General features: G+C 46.6%; 1 protein-coding gene across 1 annotated transcript in view; it reads right to left on the reverse strand.

The window, feature by feature from the left end:
* Positions 1-23,856, reverse strand: part of LOC144150103 (phospholipid-transporting ATPase ABCA3-like) — a 149,240-nt gene that overhangs the window by 101,918 nt on the left and 23,466 nt on the right. Inside the window, exons 5-11 of the mRNA XM_077681917.1 lie at positions 21,327-21,515; positions 19,627-19,811; positions 15,362-15,487; positions 12,496-12,613; positions 9,127-9,281; positions 4,732-4,887; positions 3,272-3,444 (exon numbers count right to left, since the gene is read on the reverse strand). Coding sequence (XP_077538043.1) covers positions 3,272-3,444; positions 4,732-4,887; positions 9,127-9,281; positions 12,496-12,613; positions 15,362-15,487; positions 19,627-19,811; positions 21,327-21,515 — 1,102 coding nt within the window. The remainder of the gene's footprint in view (positions 1-3,271; positions 3,445-4,731; positions 4,888-9,126; positions 9,282-12,495; positions 12,614-15,361; positions 15,488-19,626; positions 19,812-21,326; positions 21,516-23,856) is intronic.

Below are 23,856 nucleotides of genomic sequence, written 5' to 3' on the forward strand. Positions count from 1 at the left end.
CAGCCGCCCTCCCGCAAATCATGCTCCTTTGGCTGCAGATTCCGCTGCGCATCTCACTTTCGTGCTTTACCGATTCCGATGACAGAGGAATCAACCGCAGTTTTTCTCAGCTTAGTAATGCGTAGCGTTGTTTGCCGGGTACCCCCACAGCAAGGACCGTGTAACACACACCCTGCATTTGCACAATATTGCAGATATCCCTACAGTAATACTTATAATAGCGTAAATAAACATAACTGATCACCCGAAATTTTAAAATATTAGAAATACGGAAAACGGCGACGCGTGAAACGCTCTACATGTCCAAAATATTGCAGATTTTGGGAAAATTCCGCCTGTTCTCGCTATAATAACGTAAACGGAGACAATTGGCCGAATGAAATTTTGAAAAATACCAAAAAAGGAAGACCAAAAAAGAAATAACGGAAAATGGCAAACCCCACCAGGCCTTGCATTTCACCAATAATTCATATTTCGGTGAAGTTCCCCCTATAATACTTTTATAAGCTTAAATGGAGCTCATTCCTCAAACGAAACACTAAAACAATGGGAAAATAATAGTATAAAAAATATGGAGATAACTTGCTGGACAAGAGTTAAAAAACAAATTTGGCTGTAAAAAACTCACACTCAAAACAAGCGGCACAAGAAAGCTACACGTTAGTAGACAATTCTCTAAATTTGGGCCCAATTTTTAATAAAAAGTGCTTTATTCCAGGATTCACGAAGATTTCAATTACATCATATCCATCGCGGAAGTGACGCCAGTATAACGAAGCAAGCGGTCTATAAAGGGTGCACTTCTGCAAATAGGGTCTTCTTGCGGGGAAGCAACCTTTTGTACTAAAGAGTACGTTGTACTTAGGGTTGTTCGTTGTCGGGTTTTATGTTTTAACCCGAAAGTGTGTTATGCCACGATACCCCAAGATTTCACCGACGTCGTATCCGTCACGGAAATGACGCCAATACTTCTTTGCCGAAGCGACCCACCACCAGGACGTCGTTCTCCAAACACAACCACAAGACAGCTGCCGACCCGCAAATCATGCTCAGCTGAAAATTTCGCTGCACATTTCACTTTTGTGTTTTACCGATTCCAGTGACAGAGGAATCAACCACAGTTTGTTTTGTAGTGTGGTTGTTCTGAACTTCGTAATTGAGATGTGCCCTTAAAGGTTTACAAACAAAGTACCTTCACTAATTATCCCATATTAACCAAGCGAGCACATGCCAAGTTGCCGGCATGTTTGTTAAGCTAACCGCACAAAGAAGTGAATACGGGAGGAGACAGCCAAGAATTATTCTTTCAAAATTTGCTTCCAAAAACACAGCGTATATGGAGTAGAATTTGCTGTGATGATGGCTGCAAATATGGCCGTGTCTATTGTACATGCCGTCCCTCCCCATCAAAAAAAGGGCAGCGGACTGTACTAAAAAATTGTCCCCGTTTCTGCTCCTTTCGTTACAGATGTCAAAATACGATAGTCTTTGTCGATAAATGCCTCCCTTCGCTTTCCCGCTCACCTCTCATGCTGTTCCTCTTCCGTCACGCTCTTCAAAAGGTAAACGCTCTAGAGGTTTGCTTAAGTAAATTTAAATTTACCGCGTTCCCCTGATCCGGGTTGGGTACCTCGATGACAGCGCTGCCGCACGCGCGTGCATCAAGGCACCCTACTTCAACGTTTATAGAACCACGTTGCTCTACTCCACGTGCGACCCAAGCAGAACGTGGAACCTATCTAGCGGAACCTTTCGTAACTGTTGCCGCTTGATTTCTTAAAATGCCGCCAGAAGCTATAGTGGCGTGGGCGACAGCAGGCGACGAAGTGAATTTTTTTTCTGCAGTGAATGCAGTTATTTCATTTCGCAAAAATCAAGCATCTATAATTTTTTTTATGAAGGAGCACTGCAAGTGTCACTCATTTATTAATTTTCTGTCTTATATTTGCGTAATGTCTTGTTTTTATTTAACAAGGTTGACAAGTATGACATTTAAACAGGACGTTTTAATTTGGCTTTGAGTATACAGGGTTATCGGTTAAGTCAACAGGTTTTTTTTTTATTAGGCCGTTATATTTACGTGAAAACCACCTCTACAATAAACTTTGGTCCCCAGGGGGACACAGAATCTGGTGATAATTATTGATGTCGGTGGCTTAATTAACTTTAATTCAATAATTAACTTTTTAGTAGCTGCAGCAAGCAGGCATGTTTGTATTGAATAGTCTGACGTAATCATGTTTCCACGCAGTTTCATTTAGCAGAATTCTTCTAGCGCATCCGTCCTCCGAGATGTCCAACTGCGAATTTTACTTGCTGTTCACATGACTACGCATGCAAGTCAGTGAAGACCAGCGCAAAGGTCCTCTCTTTTGTGACGTGCCTGCTGTGTACGGTCTTAAGTTGGACAACGGCGCGGAGGCATAGGCAAACTAATAACTGGCACCCTTTTAGTCTTGGCTGGTGTTATCGCAATCTGTAGTACTGGCAACCGCTATCGAAACACAGAACAAAGGGGAGGAGCTTTGCGCCGGTCTTCGCTGTCTAGCATGCGTAATCGTGCGAATTAAATAAACTTCACAGTTCGTTATCTCGGAGTACGGTTGCGCTAGAATTTTTCCAAATGAAACTGCGTAGCAAGACAATTGCATACAACTTTTCAATAGAAACATGCTGCTTACTACAGCCCCTAAAAAGGTATTTATTAAATTTTAGATAATTAGGCAACCGACATCAATAATTACCAGCTAATCATGTGTCCCCCCTGGGCGCATAACCTCACTGTCAGGTGGTTTTCACGTAAATTTAAGCACCTAATTTTAAAAAAGCCTGTCGACTTAATTTTAATCACTCGGTATAAGACTTGCGCAGAACTTGTTTCACTTTGGCCGTATGGCTGAATCGAGTCACAGACAGACCGACAGACAGACAGACAGACAGACAGACAGACAGACAGACAGACAGACAGACAGACAGACAGACATACATACAAAAATTGTCTCGTTCAATTAGCCCAAGAAAGGTTATCGTCTTTAAAACACGTTCCAAGAAACGCGTAGACGTTACGACTTCTTGACACATTCACCGCTCTTAACATAGCTTGCACAGACGTCACTATAGCCGTCATAAGGGAGCCCTGCCTACACAGTGGGCAGGCTCTAAATTTATCTTTCGCTGACATCTCTAGCAGCGCTGAGACAGCTGAGAGCAGTACTCCAGAAAGGGATGCGGTGACATCACATGCAAGCTGCGTATACGCCAACGGGCGCACCTGATTCGGCCACTGGACATGACGGCGATGCGGTCCCCGAGGACCCCGGCTTCGTCCAGGTGCTGTGTGGTCAGGAAGACTGTGCAGCCACGGCGAAGCTTCATCAGCAGCTCCCACAGGTCACGCCGCGCATCCGGGTCCACGTTGGCGGTCGGCTCATCCAGAATAATGACCTGCGCAAGACGTATACACCTCCTCAGAGCCTCTGCATGGGCGTCGATTTTCAAGGGCAGCATCAAATCTTTAGGCCGACATAGCGCACATTACAATCTTCCAGAGACTCGGCTGTGTATCTCGTGTGTTTATTATTTTTTAATTAGGTTACCCGTAAAGTGTAAAAAACTCGGCCTATGTCATGTTAGAGTGCCCTCAGAAAATAGGGATGAAAAAGTATGAACACCCCATGCATTTTCCTGCAAGGTTATTTTCGATATGATCTCGCAAAACTGCAACCTAGTTAATATTTTATTTCAGCTACTCTCCAAAAAAGCACTTGCACGTGCAACACTTCTTTCTTTTCAACATTTTTTGAAATTTTATATGCTTGCAGAACGTAGTCCCTCAGCACACCCAGTACTTAGATTAGGGGGTCGCAAAGTACCTTGTAAACTCGCTCAAAAGATTTTTCTCTCTGTTCCGGTATTGCAGTTCTTCGACTGCTCAAATTACATCACTAAGGCCATGTAGCGGCTCTTGGTCGGTTTTCCTTCAGTTACAGCAATGAACGCTTCTCGATAATTTAAAAAAAGCCACAAAAACAAAGCAGAAATGCAAGGCGTATCGGGTGCAATGAGTGAATTACGCATTGCCGCCTTGTGCCGGTGACAACGATAGCTTTCGCAGTGGTTCCAGACGCGAAGGACAGAGTTAAAGCGCTCATCAAAAGTGTTGCAGGGTCCCTTTAGGCAAAATGAATGGCGTGAGCCGATTTTGTAAATTGTGACTGCGCACAACCGAAATATAGTAAACGACTATTTCACGTCACTATACGTTGCATGATCCATGCACGCTAAGATGGCGCTATATTCCTGAGAAATTTACGTTTGTTTTTAACAGCGTCAGCCATTCTATAGTGGCCGTTTGATGATGTCCGCTTCAACCGCTGCGGGAAACGCCTTCAGGCTTCGCATCCGCATTGCCGTTTTTCCTAATGAGTAAATACGTAGCATAATTAGCAGCATGCTGCGCTAAACTTCACATACGTCGTTCCTTCCCGTTTTTATAGATTCTAGCGAACGCTGTACTGAAACATTTCTAATTCAAATCACGCGCAGTACACCAGAAATGGTAGTAACACAGCAGCTGTGCTCATTACATGCTCTTTCAACACCACCGCCCTGTCGTTCTCCCGGTCCTCCTCCTCGAGTGGCACATTACCCTTGCTCTACAGATGCACTAAGCAATCGATGGCCGATACGGCTTATAACAAGTGCTCCGGAAGGTCTCAGCCTCTGGCGCACCTTTGGAGAGCCCACGATGGCCATCACGGTGCAGAGACACCTCTGGAGACCGAGCGAAAGGTCCATGACCTTCTTCAACCTGTGGTCCTCAAGGCCCGAGTCGTAGAGAACTGTGACCACTTCATTGCGTGCCTTGTCTCGTGGAACTCCTTTCACCTGTGAACAGATACGAAAGTGTTTTTTTTTACGGATTGATAATTCGCAAAATTAAACCGGAAAATTGAGAAACCTGCGCATTGCGTCGAGGTTGATTTTGTGTACAGCCAAGCTAATGCCGCTGTCATGTACGTTGTACCAAGGGCGATGTTAGGATGTAATAGTCTTGACTCTTGCGAAGACCGCATGCTGGTCACAAGGGGCAAATACCAAATGCAGTCACAATGATGCAAAAGGGGAGGAGGAGCATGCTTCCTATCGGTAGGCCACAAGTGAGGCTTCAGAACTGCTGTTTTGGCGGATAGACGTAAATCTGTGCTAGGAGACTTGTACGGTATACAGGCGAGCAAACGCTACTGCGGGACATGCCAACCTATGTCCTTAAGAGTCGTCACTTTCTTCATTTGTAGTTTTAATTTTGGCACTAGAGAAAAGACTGCCGCACAGAGCACTGCAGCTTCTGTATGTTCCGGTTCTTCGTTTTGTTAACCACAGTGAACTATGACTTCGTACTTCAAGGCCCTTACAGAATTGGAGGGCAAGGAAAATATTCCAGGAGGCATCACTCACCGAGAGTAAACGATTCCTGTTTTCAACTCGACAGTTAAGAGAACAGCCACATAGACAGCGATTTTAACAATGATGGCAATGCTATCCAGATACGCCCATTTTGGCCTCAACGCGATACCCAAATACAGAAAAAGAAAGGAAAGTCAGTTTACATTCCAGTTTCCATATGAGCGCCAGGCGTTTGCGATTCGCCATCTCACCCCCTTAGGTTACCTGCCCTCTAACGAGATGACAATATGCGTAAGGGTTTTATATATCATATTCGTATGTTAAGATCGGCAATTTCAAATAGCTTGTCCTGCGGCATTTTTGTCACACTGAACCCGATGTCGGACGCGCCGAAGATGCGCCGACGGTGAAGGCCATAGCGGATGACTCCAGATTATTTACGTCACTCGCGGATCTATCAACATGCGCAGAAATCTAGACACTGGCGTTTCTGACCTCATCTGCATGGTCTCGCCTACGGGCATGTGGTTACACCTCCGTTGCATCATTTCGGGCGCGAAATTAAAGCATCCCTGGGTGCATCGCGCGCGCGGTGAGTCACACGCGATAACTTCTATTGTGCATAGGCGTCGGCAAGGACACGTAAACACCCTAGAGTCTATCCTGTAGGTTTTTTGGCAGCTTCATTCCAGCGAGCATTTTTTTATTGTTATTGGTCCGCAAATATGCTATCCGGATACCACAACCAACTCGAGGCCGACCGTCCTCTTTGAATAAAAAAATACTCATTGAAAACTGTTACCTGATTAGTGTAGAGATATTGGCCGAAGCAATCATGGCGTTGCATGGTTGGGGAAGTCACCCGTGAGAAAATGAAGAATTCCGATAAAGAAACAAATTAAACGCACACTGAAGAAACACCGAAAAACAAATAGCGAAGTCACAAGTTTAACAAATGCAGTCGTTTCACGAGAGAAAGAGTGGTTTGTGTATGCAGTCGTCCCACGAGAAAAGAGTGGTTTGTTAATGCGAAGTACCATGCAAGAGGACCCAGGCGTTTAAAGGAACCCTTTACGCTGTCACAAAGTATCGGTAAAATGAAGCTTCGATGCCCCCCTCCGCATGATTTCTGTTCGCCCTTCCAGTTAGAACCACGCACCATATGCATGTAAAAGGCAGCCTGAAAAAAGTGCGGGCCAATCCACGGGCGTACATGCATACGGTCGACTACGGCCCGCTTACGTTAATGACACGTTACACTGTACCTCTAACATGTTCTTTATTATTTAACTTCGGCACGACGTTCAGAATGGACTTATGACCGTTGTGATGCAGTGCGTTGCCACCGCACTTGTATTTTGGAGCAGCTGCGCAGCCGCAAACACCTTGGCGTCAACTGCGACGAACACAATTAAAACTTTCTGGTTTGTTTCGCACGAATCGATCGCTGAGCTGTCTACTGCATATCCGAAATGCGAGTAATCCATAGATCGGAGGCAGAGACGGAAAAGAACTGAGATGCGATGCGTTGGTGTGAGCTTCCTTTAATTTTTACGAACTACTAGCGCACGCGCAAGGCGCGCACCGTACCGCTACACGTGCCGTGGGCGGTGCGCACAGCCGCGTGAGAGGTAGCGTGACGCTATCACGTGGCATTCAGCGAGAACTCACGGGGTGTTAATTTTTGAGCTATGTTCAGTGAGTACACCGTCCGTCTCCACCGTCTCCGCGTGCGCTCGTAGCTCAGTTGCTAAACCACGGGCTCTGGCTACGTTTCTCTATTCGGTCCAGTTTCTATTCCTGGTTGTGACAGTGATTTCTCTTATATGTTCGCGGGAGTCTTCTGTGATGCCGGCGGTCGCGATAGAACCCTTGGCTTGCACAGGTACGAAGCTTCGCTTTAAAACAGGCGCGACAAGCTCAGCTAAACCATGAATGCTGCGCACCATGACAACGCCTATTTGGAAGCTTCGGGCCGGGCTTTTTACCAAACAACGTCATGAAGTTGGGGAAAATCATTCTTTTAGATTCACTGTATGCAATACAGGAGAGAATAAGCCGCATTCACTCGGTGGAAACGCACACGGTACGGCCTGACACATGTTTCGTAAGAGGCGATAGAGGCGCACTGCACTTGGACAAAGGCGGGACGAACCAGCATCTGGAGTGATAGCCCGCATTAGTTGCAATCTGCGGAACTTTCTTCTCTCCCCTTTAGCTAGCATCTCGCGTCGCGCAAAGCTGACTTTCTCAAGTGAAACAATGCAGCGGTAAATGACAATTCCGCTTCCAAGACGAAGAAATTCCTCGGGTAACTAATTCTGTTCGCATGTTTTGAAGGCGAATGCATAGTAATGCTTGGATCAAAGACTGACTTACTTCTACATTTACTATTTTGTTACTTTGCCTTTTAGCGGGAATGATTTAAAAAGGCTGTTCAACATCTCGTCGCGTTTCTTCGGTTTCCTTCCTTCGCCTTTGGTTCGTTCCCCGGCCGCAGCGATCACTTTCCTGATAGATGCGAAAAGCAAAAGAGCCAGTGTGTACGAAGTTTCGGCGCACGTTAAAGATCCCCTGGTGGTCAAAATTAATCCGGAGCCCTCCACTACGGCGCGCCTCATCGCCTGCGTCGCGTCGGGTCATAAAACCCTACAGTCAATCAATCCTTCGCCTTTGGAGCGAAATAATACAACAAGCAGACTTGACCCAGGCCACAGCTTCCCCGCAACCAGAATTCTGCATGGCTGGGATGCACCTCTTCTACTTCCGTGTCATTCATGTTTGAAGCGCAGACAAACAAAACACAAGAAGAGGCAAACATGAGCGCTCGTGTTGTCCTCTTCTTGTGTTTCGTCTGTCCGCGCTTCAAGCATGAATCAGATCCAACTAGCTCAAATTTCCGTTCCGTGTCATCCCGTTCACGCGTTATGTACCCGTAATGCAGCATTGTAATTTTAACATGAAAGTGTTTTATTCCGGGATTCGCGAAGTTTTCCCTTACGCCATATCTGTCACGAAAGTGACGCCAGAACAACGAAGCAAGCAGCCTGTAAAGGGTGCACCCCTGCACACAAGGTCTTCTTGAGGGCAAGCAACCTTTAGTACTAAAGAGTGCGTTATACTTAATGGTCGGGTTTTGTATTTTAAAACGAAAGCGTTTTATGCCGGGGTACACCAAGATTTCACTGACGTCGTATCAGTCACGGAAATGACATCAGTACACCTTTGCCGAAGCGACCGGCCAGCCGGACGTCGCTCGCCAAGCACACCCACAAGACAGCCGCCGACCCACGAATCATGCTCCGCTGCAGATTTCGCTCCACATTTCATTTTCGTGTTTTACCCATTCCTATGACAGAGGAATTAAACACAGTTTTTTCTTATTACTTTCGGCGTCCATTTTCTGTGCCGGACAACAACAACAACAACAACAACGATAATTTTTCGCGGAATGGGGCACTTGACTATTTCGCCTTTATAAAATGATATCAGGAGACGCCCATGAGCCTTTAATTTTTGAACTGAGCAGGCTCGATCACGTAAGCGTCGGGGTCGAGACAGAACCGTGTGCGAACTTTGGGAAGAAGGGGGCTTGAAAAAGAAGCACCACGAGGGAAGCGCAACGTGCATTCAAATGCAGTACAATGTTTCTCTGCGAATGTCCCGTAGCCTCTCCGGAACGACGAGGAATACCAAAGTGGTACCACACTGAAAACGTACGATGGCGAAGAACATGACGTGCTCTTCGACGGTCAGCTCTTCGAAGAGGATGTTTTCCTGGGGGCAGTAACCGATGCTCTCACGGGCGTCTCGGGTGCAGGTCTTGATGTCGTATCCACCAACCAGGATTTTGCCAGAGCTGGAGCCCACGAAGCCTGCACACGAATGAAGGTCGAATCGTCGAATCGTCGCTAAGAATAGGGCTTTTTTCGAGAACATTTCAACGATATTTTAATGGTATGACGCCGTTCTTGGCTGTATGGCTCAAACACAAGCATAATGTGTGCTTCCTGTTAGAAAAAGTACTTTTTCTATTAATATATGAGCTTACTATGTATGAAATGACTGACATTCTGCTGGACATGCTAGCAGAGATGAAAGCAGATTGGCGCTTTGTTTTGAAAACTCTTAAACGGACCCGATGTAGGCGAGTACCTCGAGTAAAAGAAAATGTCTGCGGTTCAACCCTGTGTTACGGGCACGTGTTGGAGTATACATTAGCGCATTTTGGAGCAGTACGCAGAAATATCCTGCATGGGGTGACCGTCTACATTTCGGATATTTGTGTTTATTTATTGTAGTCAAGAAATAATTTAACAGATCCCCAAAATTCATTCACGATGTCGTTTTTTTAGTTAAAAATTGAGTGCATACCGGTAAAATATTTAAATATATCGAAGAGGTTTATTCAAAGCCATAACGAATATTTATTGCGTGTTTTCAGATTATACTCAGTTCTGTGTTCACTGCTAATATGCAAAGGCGTGAGCGTCACATCGAGCAAAATAAGAAGAGGAGTGTATTTCATGCTATATAAACGTTAATAACCCGACGAACGCGGAAGGTTTCCCGCGTGAGGGCGGCCCAGCTCGTACATATAATTTGGCGTGAGACGGCACAAAAACACGGGACGACAGAACTTAGATTACTCTACAGTTCTGTCGTGCCGTGTTTTCGTGCTGTTTTACTCCAAAGTATGTTCCCCGCGTGTAGTTTTCAATATTGTGACACTCAGCATGCAATATCAAGAATGGATAAAATCAAGTACGGTGTCCCTCAGGGATCTATATTAGGCCCACTCCTGTTCCTCTTATATATAAACGATATTGTTGATATACCGCAAACACCAGATATGATTTTATACGCCGATGATGCAAACGTTTTTTTCTCTGTAAAAGATATGGACAGCTTAGAAGAACAAGCAAACAGATGGCTTAAGCACTTATCAATATGGTTAACGGCAAATAAGCTTGAACTAAACACCAAAAAAACAAAATATGTTATTTTTCGGCCGAAAAATAAAAGTATACCCCATGACATTCAAGTAAAATTTCGAGGAGGTTTGATTGAACGGGTCACATGCCAAAAGTTTCTTGGTATTACCTTTCATGAAACACTTGACTGGACATACCACATTAACAAAGTTCGAACCGATCTTTCGCGCTCAATTGGTCTAATTGGAAAAATTAGATGTTTTTTGCCAGGTTGGGTAAGGAGACAACTGTATTACTCTTTAGTATACTCGCGTATTCATTACTGTCTATTAATATGGGGAACGACCACTAAAACAAACAAAGAAAGCATTTATAAACTACAGAAGAGAATAGTGCGGATAATTGAAGGCGTTCAACCTAGAACGCATTCTATTCCATTCTTTCACAAGCACAACATATTAACGTTTGAGAATATCTTAAAGAAAAAAATAGCGATGATCATATATGATAAACTGAAATCTGACGGGGTCGCATTTCACAATGCATATTGTCAAAGACAGCATACATACAGCTTTAGACGCATAATATATTGCTGTGAGAGAATACGGACAAACTACGGTACACAAAAGCTAACGTTTATGATCACTGAACTATTGAATGCTCATCCAGCCATTACAACCATGGTGCAAGAAAGCCGCTCAGTAATTTCGTTTAAAAAGACAATACACACACATCTACTAAAGCTTCAACAGTAAATTTGTTTTTCTTTTCTTCTGTTTCTCTTTTTCGTTTTTCTTTTTCTTTTCTTCTTTTTTCTGCCAATTTCATTATAGTTCGCATCCCTCAGGCTGACTTTAAAAATAGACGTGTATGGATGTGTCCCTTTTAGTAAGTTGTGAAGACAGATGAATTTAACCTTGGTTGACTTTAAAAATCGACGTGTACGGATGTGTCACTTTTAGTAAGTAGTGAAGCCAGATGATTTTAACTTTTTTTTTACGTCTCAAACATGCTCCTTGTGTGCTTTATTGACTGGGACAGGTTGCGGCACCTTGTCAGGCATTAAATTGCCTTTTTGCGGACCTTGTCCCTTTCATGTGTGACAAATGTACTGTTCCCTGTACTCTGTAATCGACTGATTCATTGAATAAACCTTGAAACCTTGAAACCTTAGTTATATAACAAGCCTCAACAACAACCACCAACTAACGAAGTCTAAGCGCTGAACCCCGTTCGCGTTCCTCTGCCCGTGTGAAGAAATGCAAACAGCATGTAGCACGGGCTTGCGGATATAGCAGCTATATTTTCACCCGATGATAAAGTAGGAACGACCTAGTTTCGCGGGCACTCCGTAGTAAAGCCATTTCGTTAACCCGTGCGTACACACGCATACCTGAACGTCCATCATATTAGTATTTTAACACAAAATTATTTTATGCCGGGGTCCAATAAGGTCTCACTGACGTCATATCCGTCACGGAAATGACATCGCCAGAAAAATTGATAGACGCGGTTGCGCCGGGATTCGAGCCACGAACTCTTCCGCCGCAACGGCAGGTGCAAAAAGCGTTCCCGACTGCGCTATGAACGGCCGCGTAAAGAGAACGAAGAACGCTCCTTATTTCCTTCTCTTCAGATGGTACTGCTATCTAGGAGAGGCGAAGCGAAGTAGTGCATCATGACGCTATTGAGCGCCGACAGTTGGCGCCTCGACGCCAGTGCCTACGTGTACGGGGGACGCGCTCGTGGCACGGTCGGACCGTGTGTTCACCAAACTATTCGCTGAAAATCTGTTTGGTTTCGTTTGCGATGGTTTGCGAGCGCCTGTGGTTTCAGTCGGATTAACGCAATGCTCCAGCGCCTACAATGCAGTGTCTAACGTTCATGCGTATGGCGGTGCCATACCAACGAAATATAAATAGCCATGTGCAAGTTCATATCTATGCACATTAAACATTCAACTGCTCCATTTCACTTTCGTGATTTACCGGTTCCTATAAAGGAGGGACCCATCACATTTTTTTACCATATTAACAGTACCATGGGAAAGTCGCAGACGATGAATGCAATGTGAGAAAATGTATACGTTATGTCCTACTGCCTTGTCTGTTTCATTATACACGTAATAGCGGGGCGTAAGCCGGGGTGCTCTCACCTGTGATCATGTTGAGCAGGGTGGTCTTGCCAGCACCGTTGTGACCGACGAGAACCGTGATCTGGTTCTCGAAGACGCGGAAGCTGACGTCATTCACAGCCACGACGCCGTTGTAATCCTGCAGTGATGGCATCGAGAACCAAGGCATTAGTGACGGAGTCCATCCCACGCACAAAACAAAACACTTTGGTACGGGTGTCCGAACTCCTCGTACAGTACAAGATTTGAAAAGGTTTGCCGGATGGTGTTCATTAATAGGGATGATCCCATGAGCTTACTGGCATAAAACGGCTGAAATTCTTCAGGAGAGAGCAGCAGAGCTGAAACAAGTGTGGCGCTTTGTTTTACACATTCCTAAAGGGACACTGAAGTCAAAGCACAAGTTGCTCTAGATCAGGGGTCGGCAACCTGCGGCGGCCGTATAAAGCGGCCTCCAGCACGTCGTCAGAAACACCCCTTCCCCCTTTCGCTTCTTTTCTGAAGGCCGGCACGCCAGTTTTGACCTCAAATGGGGTTAGACGGGAGACAAGGACAGAGACCGCTGCCAGTTCGCATTACCCCCATCTCTTGTCAAGGTCAAATATTATTGCCAATTGGATAATTTTTTTTCTCTTTGCCGGCAAAGCCCCCCTATTTCCGGCCGGCCCTCCGCCTTGTCGGTTTTCTCGCAACTCGGTCTTCCACCTCAAAAGGGTGCCGACCTCTGGTCAGGATCGATAGATTCATCATCATCATCATCATCATCATCATCGTGAGCTTGTTTGTCTGATCGATACATTAGCTCACCGAAAAGACGAATATACCACGCCTACGCATAGCTTCTTGCAAAAACGAGGTAGATAATAGCAACAACGTAAACACAGGCGTCGCCGCCAACTTAGACTGGAAGTGGTTGAAACATCTGGCGTACGCGACGTCTTCCCTGGCTGCCGCTGGATGTCGCTACTTGGGCGCATCTGGGGCGGCGGTACTGATTTTCGAGGAAACGTGCGAGCTATGGACGAGAGGTTGCTTCGACGCCAACATATTCACGGGGCATGAGAAGGACAACACGTGTTTCTTCAACAAAGCGTCAATACTGACCCCAGGTCCCAAGAAGGAAGATTTTGCTTGGTGGTCCGTAGCTGCACAAGGCGTACAAGTTTGAGAAAGCGCGGCTGATTTTACCGACATTGATGAAACAGCTCAATTCGTGGTAGCGTTGTATTTGGTTGCTTCGATACCGCTATACATACCGCTGCCTTGCTGGCTTCCGGTGTATCGTGACACAAACAGCGGCTGCGGTAGTTGTTTGCGTCAAAATTAAGGCATCTTTCGGCACCGAATCAACGGTAAAATCGCTATTGCAAGGCCAGACTTTCGTTTGAAACCAACTGACTGGTTACTGTCGGGGACCGTTTAAACTTGATCTCCATCCGTGCCTGGCGTCGCTCAAACTCGCCGCAACGAAGTGAAGTGTAAAATGCTAGGCCAAGAAGTGTGAGGGTAAGTGGCGAGCAGGCCAGGAGCCGGCGAGAAGCTGTGTGGAGCGCATGCCTCGAGAAAAACGCTGGTCGCGTATCTGCTCCTTTCGTTTCAAATAACGACGCAGACTGCAGTCGACTGGCGCCCCTGGCAAGTAAATGCCTCCCTTCTCTTTTCCGCTCACCTCTCATGCTGTTCCTCTCCCGTTCCATTCCTCCCAAAAAAAACACGCTAGAGGTTTGCTCAAGTCAATTTAAATTTACCGCGTTCCGCTGTTCCAAGTCGGGTTCCTCAATGCCTAGCGCTGCAGTACGACGGAGATGCGCGTGAATCGAGGGTTTCCCTACTCAACGAGCGTTCCAAACGGAACGCGAAACCTAGCTAGTGGAACCATTTGTTGCTGTTGCCGTTTGATTTTTGTATAATTCCGCCAGGGAGCGCGGGCAACAGCAGGCGACGGTTTTCTGCAGTATGTAGTATTTTATCTGCTATCGCAAAAAGGAAGCACCCGTAAATTTTGAATAAAGAACACTGCAAATATTACTCGTGCATTGATTTTCTTCGTTATGCATGCTAATGTCCTGTTCTTGTTCAACATTGTTTAGAAGCATGAACCGGACTTAGGCGTTTATATTTGGCTGCGAGTATATAAGACTATTGCGGAACACGTTTCACGTCGGCCGGCTGGCGGAATCGAGTGACAGAAACAACAGACATACAGACACACAGACCAAACGTTTCCCGTTCTAGTAGCCCAAGAAAGACTACAGTCTTTAAAAACGCTTCCCGTGGTAAAGGACGCACTCCCCAGGGCAGACAAGGTAATCGAAATCACGTTGACAATTGCTCGATGTAGGAACATCTCACGGTACTATGGGCTAGGTTGCAGGCTCTTTGTAAAAAAGATGAAGGCGCGGGATTCCGCTGAGGAAGCACTGTTTTCAACTTTTATTACAGCCTGTCGGATTATTGGCGCAATTTACGTTGGTGGAATAGCGATTAAGACATTTTCGTGCCATCCCAAGCTTTAGTCCCCACTTATGAACTGCGAACGACGCAATTGATTTGATTTCCGCGTTCATAACTTGTGCTTGCGTATTGGGGAAAGATAACAAGCGCATATCCAGTGTATATTTTATTCTCTGACTTACCGGTAGTTAAAAGTAATACCAGTTGCCTCATATCTCTAAAATGTACGCATTGTTACGTCAGCCATTATAAGAATTGTAGCAAACTTGTTCGCATGTTTAATGTCAAACGAAGAACATTTTCCTGAAGTCATTCTGTAGTGAACAGATAGCTGCATTTTAGCTGGGTAACATTTTTATGAGACCAATAATCCCCACTGTATTCGAGCGGAGTTCGTACAAAAACTCGTTATTCGTGGAAAAGTGCACTATACCTTGCTTGCATGAAGGATGTCTATTGCGACTAGCTGGTCCCTGGGCTCTGGTTCGAAGTTTTCCATTTCTTCAACAGATATTGACGGCTGCCGAGTAAACGTCATGCTGGGAACCCAGTAACTAAGCTGAAAATAAAACGAAACAGACAAATTATCGAATGGTCCTATCCGCGACAAAAAAACATGTTTACGACTATATATTATGCAAAGGTGTATTTCCATGATGTGTGCATGCTATTTACAGCTTCATCACGGGTTGCAGCTACGCGACCCGAGTACCAAAAAAACGTTATTTTTGTGCTCAGTTACAAACTTTACCCCACAATTATAGGAGGACGACTTAGTCAAAAAATCCCGAAGAAATTCAGACAATTGTCTACTAATACGTAGCATTCATTTGCCTCTTGTCTTTAGTGGGAGTTATTTCCAGCCAACGTTTTTTCTTAATCCTGTCCCACTATTTATGCTAATATACTATTTATGCTATTGTAATGATTACAGGTGAAACTTTCCCTAACTATGCATTGTGGAAATTGAGGGCGTTACACGGTTCGCCATTTTCCGTAATTTTTTTATTTTTCTTAATTTTATTTTTTTTAGATTTCCTTTGACCATGCTATTATAACTATTCTAGCTATTCTAACGAACGTCCGCGATATCTGCATTTTGATGTAAATACAGGGCGTTACACGGTCCTGGCTGTGGGGGTATTCCACAAAGAATGCTACGCATCAAAACATTGCCTGTCTATTCGCTCATCATCATCACCACCATAACCAGCTTATAAACGCCCACTGCACGGCAAAAGCATCTCCCATTAGTCTCCAATTACCCCGGTCCTGTGCTAACTGCGACCAATTTATCCCTGCAATCTTCTTGATCTCATCTGCCCATCTAACTTTCTTCCGCCCCCTGCCACGCGTGCCTTCTCTAGGGATCCCCTCTGTTACCCTTAATGAGCAACGGTTATCTTGCCTTTTCATTACCGGCCCTGCCCACGTCCATTTCTTCTTCGTAATTTATATTATTATGTCGCTAACACGCGATTTTTCCCTGATCTACTTCGCTCTCATCTTGTCCCATAATGTTACACCTATCATCTTCCATTCCATTGCTCGCTGAGTCGTCCTCAATTTAGGTTGCACCCTCTCAGTGAGCCTTCAGATTTCTGCCCCGTAGGTGAGTACCGGTAAGACGCAGCTGTCGTACACTTTCGTCTTCAGGGACAATGGTAGGGTCCCATTTATTATCTGAGAATGCCTGCCGAATGCACTCCATCCGATTTTTATCCTTCTAATTGTCTCTGCCTCATGGTAGGGATCCGGGTCCCGACTTGCCCTAAGTAGATATATTCGCTTACCACTTCCACTGCCTCGCCACCCATCTTAAATCGCTGTGCTGTCCCGATGTTATTGATGATTACCTATGTTTTCTGCATATTAATTCCAGACCCACGGTTCTACTCTGCTTGTCCAGTGCGGTAAGCATGCTTTGCAATTTGTCCCCCGAGTTACTTAGCCAGGCAACGTCATCACCAAATCTGAGGTAACTGAGGTATTCTCCATTAACACTTACTCCTATCTGTTCCCAATCTAATGTTCTCAGTACTCCTTGATTCTTGCAGTCTTGATACTTCTTGCAGCGAAATGCTATTCCCTCACTTCGCGGCACATGTCAAAAGACGATACTCTCGGGCTGCCTCTGCCCCGCAAATGCCTCTCCTGTCCCCCGCCCAACTCCCATGACCTTTCCCTCCCGTCTCGCCCTCCCCACAATAAACACGGTGGAGGGTTGCTCAAGTCCATTCAATTTTCCCGCGCTCCAGTCATCGCGGGCGATCTATTGGAGTCTTTCGTTACTGTCGGACTTCTTGAATACCTACCGACACGAGGTCTAGCCTAGGCCACGAGCTTTTGTTGTATTTTCTGGTCAATATTTTCCATGCCGAATTTATATCATAAATATCAAGCGCCCACATATTTTCAAATAAAAGATCACTGCCTAGTACCAGTACCAGTTATCTACTTACGTAGATCAATACCAGTTATCTACTCACGTTGGGCTCAAAAATGGTGAATTTTTTTTTCGCTCAATATAGTTGTCATGTAGGAAATGTGATACAGGATATAGTGGTTTGGAACATTTTCGCCTATACAAATTTCGCCTATATAGGCGAAAAGTGCAACTCTTTTTGAAATCCTAAATGCTTGCAGAACGTAGTCACTGAACACACCCAGTACTTATATTTGGGGGTGGCAAAGTACCTCAGCCAGAAATTACTGCTCTATGCCCATCAGATATATTGTAAACTCGCTCAAAAGATTCTGCTCTCTTTCCCGGTCTGACGTTCTTCAACAGCTCCAACTACGTCATTAGGCCATGTAGGGGCTGCTGGCCGGTTTTCCTTCAGTTGCAGCAATGAACGCTTTTCGATAGCAACTTACAATAAAAGCCACAAAAACAAAGCATAAATGGAAGGCGTATCTAGTGCGACGAGCAAATCACGCAGTGCCGCTCCGTGCTGGCGATAACTATAGCTTTCGCAGTCGTTCCACACGCGAGGGATATAGTGAAAGCACCTATCTAAAGTGTTGCAGGGTCCCTTTAATGTGAGGATAAAACTTACGACGAAGAAGACCTGTGCGATGTGTTACGCCAGGTGCATTGTACTACAAAAGAAGCCGCGGAAGCTGTCGTCGTTATAGGTGTTTTGCTGCGATGTTCCAGACAATACGCTTCCGCTAGAGGGAATGTCGCATGTAGTTATTTCCGCTCAGCTGTCCGCAAAGAAAGAAACAAACTAGCAGCACGGACTTCTAATAAAAGTACAGGTATGAAATAATAGTATACAAATGTGTTTTTGTTATTCATTCCAGAATTCAACATTGAGATAATTCGGACATTTGTTTCATACCCTTGAGATTCGAATTAACGAGGCTTTACTGTATGTGGGTGAGGATGGATCGCGTGGGGTGGGAGGTGCTTCAACAAAGTAAAAATTTTAGCTGGGTGGTATATATTTAAGGAGAGCAAAACAGCGCAAAGGACGCGACAAGGAAGAACAACAGGACCAAGGACAAGGTGAGTACAACAGGGTTGTTAGTCACCGCTTCGTCCTGATGATCTTCCTTGTCCCGTTCATTGCGCTGTTTTGCTGTCTTTGGGGAGGTCGTTTGTCTACAAAGTGCTGATTCTACGGCAGAAAACGAGTGGGGTGAGGGAGGGGGTTAGAAATGTGGTGCGTGAAAGGCTGTGATGGAGGCAGATTTCCCGGAAAGTGAGCAGTGGCGCTAGGTTACGAGGAGGTGGGTAAGCGGAGAGGGGCCTGTGTTGAGGGGTACGGTGTATCAAATCTCGGGCCGCCTGTGGGCGTTCTCCACGCCGCCAAAGCGCCGATATATGGCCAGGAGTCCACAAAAGGGAAATGGTGAGCTCAGGAGAGGGAGGGGGAGGGGGGGAGCGGAGAATTTTGTGGGCGAAGAGCGAAATGACGCCCCTTAAGAAATTTCGAACTGCCGATTTGTGAATCCCGTAATATGAGAGCAGGGGTCGGGTGGAGTGTGGTGGCCAGGGCGACTGCTGCTTCCTCCGCCTCGTGGGGGTGGGCAGCGCGGATGGTGGTTGACGTAGAGCGGGGTGGGGTGTGGTTCACCTTTCAGACAGGCGCAGGAGGATAACGATACTCAATTGGCCTCACCCCGACGTCTCAGCCCGAGGTAGCACGGCAGAAATCAAAATGGCGTACTGCGACACAAGCTCCTTTAACGCCTATGTCTGCCTCGACCAAGTGGCGTCACAAGTGCGCAAGCCACTCATTCGAAGGATCGAAACACTCTGCTATCGTGCGTCACTACGGGCACATTAGCACGCGCCTGTACCATTCATTTGTTGTCCTTTGCAGCGTACTCTGTGAGGGCCCATTCCGTGAGTCGCTGGCCCCCTATACCGAACCCTCAAGTGCCGCAGGTGGACGCCCGACCAGCAGGTCTGTCGACCGGGTGCAACATACAATCCAAGTGTACATATCCTTGGGGACCTGGTTACCTTCGAACCAGTAGCTTCGAGCAAGCTTCAAGGTTTGATCACCTGGCACCTTTCCACTAAACCAAGTTACTCGCTCTCCCCCTGAGCCAACAAAATATCAAGACGGAAGAAGATTGGTAGAGAAATAATGACCTTTGCGATTCAATAAAACCGTTTTATCAGCTAACCAACCTCAGCGGCTTTCTTGGAAGCGAATTAGAGAATGTGATCGTGCTACTTACCTTGAAAGGAAACAGGTACGACTTGGGGATCCCAGGACCGTTGTGTAAAACGTTGTCAAGGTACCATATGAGCAGGACGATGACGCTGTCGGCAAAGACGCCTACCAGCACGATCTCTGCTAGTGTCACGTTATCGGGAGTGGCGGAGGAGTCGTAGAAGTTGTCCCAGTTAGCGCCCCCTTCAACTGATAAGGACAGAGAGCACCGATGTGTCAAAATTTTCATCTTTACTGCGATACGTGTCAATACTGGTAGTTTAAGTTTTTTCCGGATAAATATGGTTACTTTCTTGGGTGTGTTGTAGAACGCAGTCGAAAGGGCTAGATAGTATGAAATGGTTGGAATCCAAAGTGTAAGAACGAAACGACCAGATAGACCACACATCTGTGATGTGTGTTGTGCCTTCTTATTGTGTCTTTGCGGTTCTTGGTGCATTGCATTTTCATTCGAACAAGGCGCCGATATTTCGTTGCGGACAAGTCAGAAAAAACTTGTTAAACAACGTTAAAGGGGCTTCGTCATTGCGTTCAGTGACGCTCGTCGCAAAATATTCGGCGACGTTCAGAATCACCTGACGCGCAGAACTGGACTGCCCGACCACCCAAACGATATTCACCGCTCATGATGAGGTATATCCGCGGTCAGCGTTCCGTCCCACAAAGCCTACAGACCTCATAGCCCCCAAACCATGTCTATTTCCGCTAGAATCAGAGACTACGCTATGCGCCCCGAGACCAACCGACTCAGGTGCCATTCCAAACTATTTCCCACGGCGAAAACTTAGGGAAATCCATAGACGTGCAGAACCCCACGGTGACCGACGAACCAGAGCACATACACATACAAAGTGATCATCACAGGTTGACCAATCGGGTCCATGTTCGGGAAAACAACGGGTTCGCTTTGCTTTGCGCGGCGATTCACTTTTGGTCTAGGGTCAGACCGCTCATTGAAGGTAGCCCAAAGGGGGCTTTTTGAAAGGGAAGCGGGCGTCTGTGTGGGAAGGGAAGTCGTCACGATGAAAATTTACGGGGGAATTCAAGTCATCAAGTATCATGATCGAATCACCAATACCTGTAGCTTAAAATTCCGACACTCCGTCGCTCTGGTGACTGTCCAGGTGGCTATCTCACAAAATCTTAGCAAAAAATTGTTACCGCAAGACAGGCTGATTTCCACCATGCTTTCTCAAAGCAACAATCGCCGAAAAGGCTGTTTAAGCTCATTGCAGGCTTCGTGCGTTTCCCGGCTTTAATTTGAAGGCTCATGAAGTATTTTTTTCTGGAAATTACTATTATAAGCTGGAATGTTACTCTCCCGATTCTTTCCGGATTTCTCGAGGCTTTTTAGAGCGCGTCACGAGGTTCCTGCAGCAAGCCAGGGTACCATTTGTAAGTGTACTTGATTGTCACAATCTCCCTGGCTGACTGTTTCCCGCTTCGCGCCCGCTTCTCGAAACCTTTTTTTTTCTACCCTGAAATAGACATTAAAATGGCAAAATCTAACAACTGCATTACGGTGTTTTTTTAGACAAACAAAAGCAGGCAACACAAATTTGCCACGTTTTATAAATACAGTGCCAAACTTACGCCATCATGCACACATTGCACGAAAGGTATGAGGGGGTGACTGGGTTCTTGCCGTTCAGAGTTGCTCGCGCTGCTAACAAAAAACTGTCGTTGCGTGTCCATGAAACGTACCGAACTTCTCGAAGCGCTCCAGAACGCGGAAACTCCAGTGCAGGCTCATTCCCGGGAAGACTGAAGTGAAGAGCTTGTGTCTCCGCTCGATGTAGTGGTATCCCTGGCCATTGGCGTACTCCAGCGCCAGGAAGGGCACCGTGCAGCAGAATGTCCAGTACAGCATAGCGGCCGCCACGGCCGAGTGACCTGCACGATATGGGTGTCACCAGTATTGACGCTACAAGCTAGTGTACGTTAACAGTTTTATCACGCTGTTTTACCGCTTATGCCGAGTGCAGCAGCTCAGACCTTTATTTCGGCAATTGATGCAGCAATGAAAATTTGTGGTGTTGCAATCGACATTGAAATTTATTGCCGTCAAAGACAGCTAAAATTCGCCCTTACAGCTCGAATTGCGTCTCAGACGTAGCACTCCACAGAAGGAAGTATTAGAGGTATTAGTCCTTATTCTAGGTAACAGCTGTGGACCGTGAGATTAATTCATATTGAAGTTTCACTGTCCTCAGAAGTCCCACTGCCCTGTGTTCGGTGAGAGTTTAAGACCCCTCTACAGAACATGGCTGCGTTCGCCGTCGTAGATGAGGCGGAAGTGCCTCTGATCGCGGCAAGAGAGTTGCATACAAGCAATTAGACTGCTCTTGCTTGCTTACGCTGTATTTGCTTTCATAGGAGGCTATCTGCACAAATATATCCCCACTCGTTATCAGCAACGACTTTTTTGCGCGAGTGATATACCGGCATTGCGGAAAATAAGCATCGCCGTCGAACGTTTCGGTGAGCGGTGAAACGGAGGATGGAAAAGAGCGCGGCTCGCGTGGCGTTGCCTTCGCACTGCAGCCTACGTGGCCACGGAGACGTAAAGCCGGAACGCGGCTCGCCACCCACCCTTTCGGAGATGCCTCGACAAGTCTCATCGCTCGCATCAACCTTTCTAGGCGTAAAATGCCTGCAGGTAGTGCAAGGCGGCAAGTTTCATTGGCATGTACATTCAGTCCATATTCATCCTCGTCCCATTTGTTACCGTGAGGAAGGTGTTGGTCAGGGCAAATCTAAAAACATCCTTCTTTTTTGGCGATATATTTAATGTCCCCGTCGGGGCAAAGGTAACAGACAATTCTGTGGCTGGATTAACCATGAATTTTGACACGAAAGTGTTTTATGCCGGGATCCACCAATATCTTACTGACGTAATAACCGCCACGGAAATGAAACTTCCAGAAAAAAAACCCCGCCCGCATCTTCCCACGGGGAGAACTCGAGTAAATGCGTCGCAGTGTGTTGGGGGTATCGCGTGAATGTTGCGTGATTGGGTATGGTTAGGGAATGCTTAATTGTTGTCTTTATTATTCTTATTTATTGAATGAAGGAGAAGCGAAGGCAAGGAGTGTAAAGTTAAAGTCTGTCTTTATTCCTTGGTACCGTCAAGCAAAGCGTCAAGTCAAGCGAAAGCCAAGCAAAGACGCCCTTGACTGAATTCCGAACGCCCGCTCCGCCGCCTATATACACACCACCCGCGTTCGAGGGAGAGGAGTACGGGGGAGAGACGCGCATGCGCACACTTCCGTACACAAGCGCGCGAACTTTCCACGCACCCACCACGCCGTTATCACGTGTACACGCCCTGCCTCCATTACTGTTGAGCGCGACGCAGCGCACGGGTAGCTACGACGCATGCGCGCACAGACGCGCTCCCCCCGTACCGCCGCAGCTGTTGAGAGCGACGGAGCGCACGGGGTACACGCGCTCCTCCCGCACCGCCGCCCCTGTTGTTGAGAGTGAGGAGGGTACGGGGGAGAGACATGCACCTGCGCCTCGACGCGACGCGCATGCGCAGTGAGCGTGTGGACGGTGCCGACAACATCGACGAGTGACATCGCAAGCCTAAGAAATGCTCCGCATTTAAAACGCGGCTGCGCCAGTATTCGAGCCGGGTGCTCCGCCGCCGCAACAGAAGACGCCAGGCACTTCACCGACTACGCTACGAGCTGAAGCGCAGACAGCCGTATGAACGCGCCGTATATCTTTCCTATGACCGCCTCTATTTCGATGGTGCTGCCGTCTAAGGGAGGTGAAGCGAAGTATCCTATCACGACGCTAATGAGCGCCGGCAGTTGAGCCAGCTGAGCTCGTCGCAACGCAACCGTCCGCCGTAGAGTGTACGGCGCAGGGACGCAGTGGTCGCACATCTGCTAAAGCGACGCGCCAGCAGGTTGTCGCTCGCCAAGCACACCCACAAGGCAATCCCGCAAATAATGCTCTTTCGCTGCAGCGTACCATGAGTTCACCAAACAATTCGCTGGCAACCCGTTTGGTTTTGTTCACGCGGTTTGCGAGCACGTGTGGTTTCATTCGGGTTTACGCAGTGCTCCGGTGCGTGCAATCCAGTGTCTAATGTTCATAAGTCTGACGGTGCCATACCGATGAAATATAAATAGGGATGTGCAAGTTCATATTGATGCAAAATGAACATTAAACTGATCCTGTGAAGGCACATCTCACTTTCGTGTTTTACCGATTCCTACGAAAG

Source organism: Haemaphysalis longicornis, unplaced genomic scaffold (assembly GCF_048455015.1).
Source record: "Haemaphysalis longicornis isolate Haplotype H1 unplaced genomic scaffold, Haemaphysalis longicornis Haplotype H1 scaffold_8, whole genome shotgun sequence".
Taxonomy (NCBI): domain Eukaryota; kingdom Metazoa; phylum Arthropoda; class Arachnida; order Ixodida; family Ixodidae; genus Haemaphysalis; species Haemaphysalis longicornis.